A 9096-nucleotide genomic window follows, 5' to 3' on the forward strand; every position below is an offset into this window, starting at 1 on the left:
TACGTAAAATAAACTGACTCCACAAAGCACCAATTTTATGTGCTCTCTCGTCAAGTCATCACAAAACAACTTAATGTAGAAGGTCTATTTAGCACCTTTGTGAACGATCTCTGTGACTAAAGTATCATATCGAAAATAAATAAATAAATAAAAATTGCAAAAGGTGGACTTGTAGTATTGCAAAATGGCAATGTTCGAATTCACACGTCGTTCCCACAAGAGTCAAAGTAATAACTGAACACTCAAATAATAATCGATAAAATTTCCTATAATACATATGTAGGCCACACATGAATCTTGTACTACCCTCTGTACTTTTAGCAACGTTTCTGAAGCATTCGATGAAAACACAAAAGCAAACATTACAAAGAGCTACGAAATTCTCTGAAAGAAATAAATTGGTGAAAGTTTCTGGATATGACGCTCAAGGAGGAATACTTGACATTTACAGCTGCAGCTCCGGCTATGACACTGTGCAAAACTACCTCCTGAAAGTGAACAAATGGACAAAACTTGCCTGACGGTCAGTTTCCATGACCAGTGATGAGCAGCTTATTTTTATTAAATAAAAAATATATAATACCAATGCAATAACATAACCAAGAATAAATTTCTGTGGCATTCATAATGGCAAGGCCGTGCATGCCAGGCAGTTATTGTCACCTGTCGATTTCATGACTCCAATGCTTCTAAAGTCTATTACCTTTACTCAATGCTGCCATGTAGACAATCTTTTGAAGCCATGGAGCATTCTACACTAATCAGGATCAACCTATCTGGTGAATTCATTTTCTTCTTTCACAGAGCTTCACCTTTTCAAACTTTCACCTTCCAAGATAACTAGCAACGTTGAGAAGTTTAATCCAACAATCCATCAGTCAAAACTGCTTAGCATCTGTGCAACAGAGATATCTCTTCTAAAATTGTTAAATCAAATCTTCAAAATGTAATGACATAATCTTCATCATTTTTTAAAAAAATTCAATAGAGGTGTTCCAGTACTGAATTTTGCTTAAATATGATTAACATTATGATCGTGCCCACTGTCGCTTTCTTATCCATCCATCATAAAATTGACCGAAGGTGAAAACTTAAATTGGAACCTTAAGCCCGAGTCTTCAGAAAATTTCAGACGCAAACAGACCAACATTATCATCCAAATGGATGTCATATGGTAAATTCTACCGAAAAACAAACTCACGAGTCAGTAGATCATTTGATAACAAGACATCATTGCAAAGAGATACAGACAATAGCTGCAAGCAACAATAAGGTTTTGAACCACTTAAAAAGTCTTAACGAACAACTGTTGTCCTGCTTTTAGTAAAATACATGAAATCCCTCCTGCATTGCCACAACAAAGTGCTTTCTACTTTCCACATTGTAGTTCTAACAACAACTTAGCAATCTTGTAAAAGACCAAATCTTAAAACCACCATTCCACAGAACTGGGCAATATGCTAAAAAGTAACTTCCTTACTATTATTGTGTAACTTTGCACAAAATTGATGTTCCAGGCAAGAGATAATATAGCAGATATAAGCAAAAAAAAGAAGGAAAAAACAATGACAAAAGTGATAAACAAGTACCTCCTGCCAATTATCTCATCTGTGTAGCAAAGCAGAGTAAACCAGATGCATCTGCCCCTACCACAGCAAGTTCACAAACAGCACAAAGTTGCTCTCTAATGGCAGGCACAAACCGAGCCCCACAGTATGGGCAAGAAACATCCTTCTGGCCACGATAGACTGGAACAAAAGTTGCTCCACAAACCACAAATGGATTCCTATAATCATAATTGAGCTGGTTAACATCTTTTTTGTCACCACAATGTTGCAGCAGCTGCTGAGCCTTCTTTGCTTGGGCATCTGTTGGACTGCTCTCAAGAAGCATTCTCGCAAAATTGGCAGATGTAGAGAAGTTTCCTCCCTTATAGCATATGGTCATAGCACTTGTGAGGACAAGCCTCGTATGACTCTTCTGAAGCTTACAGTTTGTGAAATAGGCTGCCAACTCTTGCTGTCGAACCAAATTGTCCTTAATTTCCTTTCTTTTCAACTCAATTTTCAGACCTAGCACATATTCCCTGGCTATCTCGATCAGCTCCCTCACTTCATCAACTTCCCTCCTTGTGTCAACAACAATAAGCGGGATAGTGTGCAAAATGTTAATAAATTGACGCAAAGCCTCCGGGAACTTTCCTTCTGTCGTGGCCCGATAAGCTGCCTTGAGTTTCTCATCCATCTGCAAAAACTTGAATACAAGTGCTGGTGGGCCCCTTACATTAGGACTAGCAGACTCATTCCACCCCTTTTCAACACCAAATGATATCACTGGTGCAGTAGAAAGAGCATGCACATAGGTGTGGCTGCCCATGTAAATATCCATAAACAGTGGCTTCAAGGGCATAAAACTCTTTATAGCCAATTGCCTGCTGAGTAAGCGCATAGCAGTGTCGAAGTTTCCAGCTGCCACATGCTCCCCAGCAAGAGATGATTTCTGAATCCAGATTTGACTAACGGGCATCCCAGGTGTGGGGGCGACAAACAAAGAATGAGCATTGCCTACAGTCTTTGGTGTGTCTACATCAGGTGGTAATTCCAGATCTTCAAGATCCCACCCTCCTTCCTCTTCAGTCTCTTCATTTGCTTCAGCATCTGCAAAATCTGCTGTAATATCACCATTTTGCATTTCTCTCTCCATGTCAACAATGTCCAGTTCTTCATCACCCCAATCAGCACCAGTAGCATCCTCCTCTTCCTCCTGTCCCACCGTCCCCATATCCAGCCCATTATCAAATATACCTCTCATTACCCTTAGTAATGGCCAATCCCCACTGCACATGAGTGGTGCAGGAGGCATCAGAAGAGAACCTACTTTTCCCTCAGGCAATGTAGGAAGGTTTTCTCCCAATTCAGTGGCAAGCCTATCAGCAACTTCCTTAAGCCCATGAGCAACAGCTGTGACATACGCAAGCGGCAACTGGCCAGCATTCTCCAATATTCTCACTCGTTCCTGAATGTCGCCAAGATACAGTGCATTGTGGAACTGACCCATGATGTCATTTTTTATTTCAGCTATCCTCAGCATTTTGGAGAGCTTTTCCATATTCCCAGTTACAAGATAGAGAAAAGACAATCTCTCAAAATTTTTTGTTCTCTGATATGCATATTCCACTATACTAGTATTTCCCTGTCGAAGGGCCTCAATGCCCAACCTGTACCAATGGTCTTTATCATCGATCTCTTTTGCTGAAGCAACAGCAATCTGGATATTACCACTATCCAGAGCCAGGCTAAATCGGGTCTTCTCATCTTTGACAAAATGGAGAGCAACTTCAGGGAAGCCTTTCTGTTGCAAGTACGCAATGACAGCCTGCCCACATAACTGTGAATTCCTGATCACACCCATCACATGGTCATATCTTTTTCTCAGAAGCGAAAGCTTGAAGATGTACTCTGTAGCATCAATTGATATAGCCAGGTTCTTCCCATCTCGATCCAAGCAACAGATATTGCTTCCAGAAACCTTGGTTATGTAAACAGGAACATCCAGAGTTCTTATAATTCCACTATCCCCATTAGGAAGACAATACTTGATATGATTTACTGTCGTATAAATGAAGACACCATTATCATCCCAGGCACCACTTTTTACACGAATTGTCTCATGCAGTGTGAAACGATGCACAAGTTTCTTATTAGCAATGACTATAGCAAGTTTACTAAGCAAAGCTACAGACTCCATATCACTAGACCAAACAACGTACTTAACAGATTGGGTTTGAAGTTCACCGAGGACAATCCTCTGCTGAAGATCAAAGATGACCGCCCTATCCTCAGCTCTGCACAATACATTACCAGTTCCAGCATAAAATATTGCATCAGTCACAATTGGAAGAAGACACTTCTTTACAATCTCATTTTTAAGGTTCTTCACTACTACTTGATTGCTACTTCTGTCTAGAACAGCAAACCTATTACGGGCTATAAAAACAGCTGATCCACCAGCTCCCTTCTTTGCTTCCTGAATATAATCACCCCTTCCAGCCATCTCCTTAGTGCCAATATATAACTCATAAGATCCACCATCCAAATCAGAGCAGATCAATACAGCATTTTCCGTGGGACTATAAGACATAGCTCTAGGTCCCTGGTTTAGATTGATGGAACCAGGCCTTCGTATAGGAACAACCTGATTATCCTTCTGTGTTGAGAACTCATGCAATCGCAAAAACCGATCTTTGACATAGTACAGGGCATCTCCACTGACAGTGAAAGCAGGACGTTCTCTCTCCAACTTGAAGACAATCATGCCGCTATCATGACCAGCTGCAAAAAGATTCATTTCTGGATGGGCAGCAAGAATCCAAAAGCGGTCATGTTCGCGTCTAAATGTCTGAATGCCTGTGCGTTTTGTAGCATCCCATATGCGAATGCTTTTGTCCTCTGAGTTGGATACAATGATTTCCATCTTCGCATGGAACATTACACAAGAGACATTATTTGTGTGCCCTCTTAGAGTATCCACCTCCCAAGCCTTTGAATCTGTTCCACAACAACAATTGGCTAGTTTAGTTCATTTCTAAATCCATCTATACTGACAGTTATTCATCTTTAACTAATGAGTTATCTGTGAACATACTGTGACAAAAACCTACAAAGAATACTCGTTAGATAATATTCTAAGGTTATTAATCTTATGTTTTTCTTATTCTATGATTTAATTTTCCAAAGAAACAATTAGACACAGTAGAAAATTAATGGTGAAACCACCAAAAGATTCTTTCCTAGATACCATTCATTCTCCAAAGTTTCACTTGCCGATCATCTGCGCCAGACACAATAAGGGGCAAAGTTGGATGGAAAGATGCCCAATTGACCCCACGATCATGACCTTCCAAGACATATTTGACGACTGCATCAATTCCCCCAAAGAAATCTGAATTCATCTGACTCAGATGCAGAATGTCATCAGCCGGTGCCATCTTCTTTCTCAGAGCACTAATGTCCCAGACACGGACTGTCTGATCAAGGGAAGCAGAGACAAGCAGGTCTTCCTTAGGATGGAACGACGCAGACATGACAAAGTGATTGTGCCCTGTCAAAGCAGAAATGCAGGTCCGCGACTGCCAGTTCCAAATCCTGATAGTTTGATCATCACTAGCACTAACGATCCAGGGGTGCTCATCATGGAATTGGACAGTGCGGATATAATCAAGGTGCCCAAGAAGGGTAAATAGGCACCGGTGAGTCTTATAATTCCAGACCTTGATCTTGTAATCATCTCCTGCGTGTATAAAGAAATAAGTGCTAATCAGAAATGCATGCATCACAACAAACTTCAATATCTTGTAATTAGAGTAAATCAGGTCAACTAGGATATAATCATGCACATTGTGACAGACGACTCCAAACCACAGCTTCAAAGTCACATCCTGCAATATGTCCTAAGTGCAAACTAATTAAGCACAAAAATACTAGCTTCTCAGAATTACATCATAAAGAGATAAAATCTAATTACTCAAGCTAAAACATCAGATCAGATTCCAAGGCTGCCTATCTTCAAGATCAGAGTTTGACAAAAAGAGTAGTTCATGGAATCAGTTAACCGACGAGATCCATTTACCACAAAAGCAAAACCTAGTCATAGATTTCCCAAGGCAACCGGCCTGAATCCAGATATGATACATAAGGGAAGAACAGAAACGACACATAAAGGGAAGAACAGAAAAGACCGAGTATCAAGATAAAAGATCTTGTCACCGCCCGAAGGGCTAATTACAGATTATCCCTATAATTAGCTACCTTTAACATCTTGATCCATGTCCTTTCAAAAGTTATAGATCCTTATATTCACGAAAGTAAAATATTTACTCCGTTACTTCAATAAAACTCATCTCTCTCTTCATTTTTAATTCTATAAAATTACCTAACCGGATTTCAATATTTACTTTTGAAAATGTAAGGACTAGAATGCTAAAGGCCTAATTACATGTGATGTAATTAGCCCCCACCCAAAGGAGAATTTATTCATCACCTCCGGAGACGAAGAGGGGCTGCAATTTGTGGAAGTGGAGGCCACGAACGGGGCCATCGTGTTCCTCGAACCGGTCGATGAGTGAGCCCATCCGATAGTCCCATAGCTGGATCACGCCGCTGTGGAGACTGGCAAGGATCCAGGGCCGCTTGCTGTGGAAGCTCAGCCCCTTCACCCGATTGCTCTTGGTCTCGAACTTGGTCAGCATCGCTGCCTTCCCTTCTCGAAACCCTTACCACCACGAGCCTGCGAATTCGGTACCGATCCAAGAAAAACCAAATCAGACGGTAAATCCGGGAGGCACATTTAGCGTTACCATTAGGACTGACATCGAAGCCCAGATCTTAAGAGAAAGGATAGACCTCAGGATCTCAGTTCCAGATCTACCGATGTAGTCAAACAAAAGAGTGCGAAGTAGAAACTGGATCGAGAAAAGGCGACCCCCACTGCCGCCTCCGTCGCTGATGAGATGGCGTCGCCGTGGCGTCCAAGGACGAGGGATCGCGCCACAACTCTCTCTCTCTCCCCGTTGCCCCTCTCTCTCCTTCTCTCTCTCTCGCTCGCTCGGCGGTATTGGATGAATTAAATATATATAGTACAGAGAGATCACATCAGCAGCCGTCAATATGATCATACGAAATTGTTGTCCGTCAGATTAATGTTTGACGGTGAGGATGTCGGTTGGGCCGAACTAGATCTCCTCTGCCCCGTTGAGAACCCGTTCCATGGCTCAATCGGCAATTGAACCGGCCGACTTCCCGAGTCCTCAGGCTCGGTCCAAGTAACGTCGACATCTTACAGAGAGATTGCATCAGAAGCCGTCAACGTGACCAAACAAAAAACTCGTCCGTCAGATTAATGTCCTTAGGCCCATTGAGAACCCGTTCCGGAGCGCAATCAGCAATTGAACCGGCCGTACTTGCGAAGTCCTGTCCGGCTCGGTCCAAATAACGTCGACTACGTCGAGGCATTCACATTTCGCCACCGCGTCGAATTGCCTGTTCTCTTTAATTTCTCAACTTCTTTTGCGATCAAAACTGTTCTCGTTATTAAGTCATGAAAATAATATATCACTTGATGTATATTAATATCATTTATTTTTTATATTAGTGAGAGTCTCATTCTTTTATTCCATGTTAAATGTCATTTATTATCACGCGAGCGTCGCATTGGTGCGAGATGAGCCCAACATGTTTCTGCCTGCAACAAGGGTTTAATGCGTGAGAACACAACGGCATGCTCAGCAAAGAGAGGGAGTAAAAAGAACGTAAGGTTGAAGGACTAGCGTTCGTTTATTTCACGAGTTGAGTAGCTTTTCTTCCTTAAGAGTATCTGTCAGAATCACACTGCTCCGATGGCGGTGGGTTCCTCCGGCGTCTTTGCGAAACGTCCTTTAATCCTCGGCCTAACGTCGGCGTACGCCTTCCTTGAAGCATACCGCACTTGCTTCTCGTACCTCCGTTTCTTCTTCTTCTCCTTGTACCTCAGGATCTTGGCTTCTCTTTCCGTAGTGGGGCCGCCTTGGTCGGCGGCCTTGGCATCTCCAACCTCTTTGTTACTACCACTAGAAGCTCCAGCGATTGTGCTTCCGGAAAAGGACGTCTGCAAACAGACTTTCGTGTTCATTAGGACGCAGATTCATGAGGATTAGTGTGATACTTGTGCTGTAGTGAAAACTCTTAACATGGCTGGATCATAGATCTGCTGCTTGTTATTGATTGGAATTGCCACCACATTAAGATTCTTCAGCTACTAGCAGTCATATAACAAACGTTTCATTGTGCTTCAATATGACAATTGCAGAAAACGGCCAGCAAATTGAAGCTCTCCATTAAACAGTTGCATCATTAGAAAACAAAGACAGATAGATAGATAGATAGATAAGAGGGAGTAAAGTAGTTGGATGTGTTAAAGTCTGAAAGATGATTATTAGGCTCGTTAGGTATGTCTTATTCTCAAGAGAATCAAAAGAACTTCGACGAAGAGCTTCTCAAAATACTTGAACTCAAATTAGATGTTGCTATCGGATTGCAATATTAGGTGGTCTCCCTCTTAGGTGTGAATTAAACCTTCTCCTCCTCAGTGTGAACTTTGTCGAGAGGATCTTGCTTCTCTCGAGAAACTTAAAGGCTATAAATTGTGACTACATGACCAATCAGTGTATGAGTGGTACCTAAAGGTAAGAAGTGGGACAGATTGATCAAGGAAAGGGAAGAAGATGTGGCGCTAAATATACTACCTATGGCCCCGAACAAGAAAACTGCAATGAGATCAAGAAAAAGGAACCACTCACGATGGCAGCACTTGACGCCGCCTGCCCCATGGCCAAATCAAATCTCAGGCCAACTCCAGGGTCCCAAGATTCTTTCAAGCTCTCAATATAGCTGAAGCCGGCAGCGACCCTCGGCAGCTGGCTGTCGTCGTCCTTTGCGTCGTCAAACATCCACGCCATGACCGTGTCGTCATGACCGAAGAACTGGAACTGACGCAGCTCATCGAGGCATCGCTTATGGTTGAGCTCGGCGCAACGGGGGCAAGCGCCACAGGTAGCGCCATGGCATACGTCACACAGGTAGGATGACGACATGGCGGCCGTGATCAGGTGGGGGGAAATGGCCACCGGATGAGGAGAGGGAGAGGGAAGGAGTGGTGGGAGATTCATATATGGAGCAAGGAGGTATTATGGCGACCACTTTGCTCACGTGGAGAATTCCTCGCTTCACCTTGTATTATCGTACATATCATGTTTTATGATAAGAGGAATCAGAGACAAGCTTAACCATCAGTGCACTGTAGTCATGCGCACAGAGCTTATACTAACTGGCGACATCCACGTCCCTTCCAAAAATTCCTTCCACTTTGGGAGTTTGACGGAAGGAAGTAAGCTAACACTCTCCGGAAAGGGAAGGCAAGAGAGAGAGAGAGAGAGAGAGAGAGGATTAAAGCTGAGAGCCGAAGGCGACGGAAGAAGAAGCAACAACACTAACCCACCCTCTCGTGAATCTTTCCGACTTTAGTTAGATATCTTCTTATCTCCTGTCATCCCCAATTCCTCCA

General features: G+C 42.7%; 2 protein-coding genes across 3 annotated transcripts; both read right to left on the reverse strand.

Annotated features, from left to right (window-relative positions):
- Nucleotides 1-282: 282 nt before the first annotated feature.
- On the reverse strand, nucleotides 283-6592 carry LOC103984854 (coatomer subunit alpha-3). 2 transcript variants are annotated; one of them, XM_018826563.2, is made up of 5 exons: nucleotides 6402-6592; nucleotides 6040-6285; nucleotides 4798-5289; nucleotides 1590-4547; nucleotides 283-488 (listed from the first exon to the last, which is right to left on the reverse strand). In XM_018826563.2, exons 2-4 carry the CDS (start codon nucleotides 6245-6247, stop codon nucleotides 1600-1602), a joined length of 3648 nt encoding a protein of 1215 aa, XP_018682108.2. In that variant the 5' UTR covers nucleotides 6248-6285; nucleotides 6402-6592; the 3' UTR covers nucleotides 283-488; nucleotides 1590-1599. The 2 variants fall into 2 exon arrangements, with proteins under 2 accessions (XP_018682108.2, XP_009400691.2); XM_009402416.3 differs by lacking the exon at nucleotides 283-488 and having other exon boundaries at nucleotides 1459-4547.
- A 704-nt stretch (nucleotides 6593-7296) lies between these two features.
- Nucleotides 7297-8667, reverse strand: LOC135638132 (transcription factor GHD7-like). The gene is made up of 2 exons (XM_065151095.1): nucleotides 8333-8667; nucleotides 7297-7641 (listed from the first exon to the last, which is right to left on the reverse strand). The coding sequence occupies exons 1-2, from the start codon at nucleotides 8624-8626 to the stop codon at nucleotides 7381-7383; spliced, it is 555 nt and encodes a 184-aa protein (XP_065007167.1). The 5' UTR covers nucleotides 8627-8667; the 3' UTR covers nucleotides 7297-7380.
- Nucleotides 8668-9096: the final 429 nt, after the last annotated feature.

This window comes from Musa acuminata, chromosome BXJ3-5 (genome assembly GCF_036884655.1).
Source record: "Musa acuminata AAA Group cultivar baxijiao chromosome BXJ3-5, Cavendish_Baxijiao_AAA, whole genome shotgun sequence".
Lineage (NCBI taxonomy): Eukaryota > Viridiplantae > Streptophyta > Magnoliopsida > Zingiberales > Musaceae > Musa > Musa acuminata.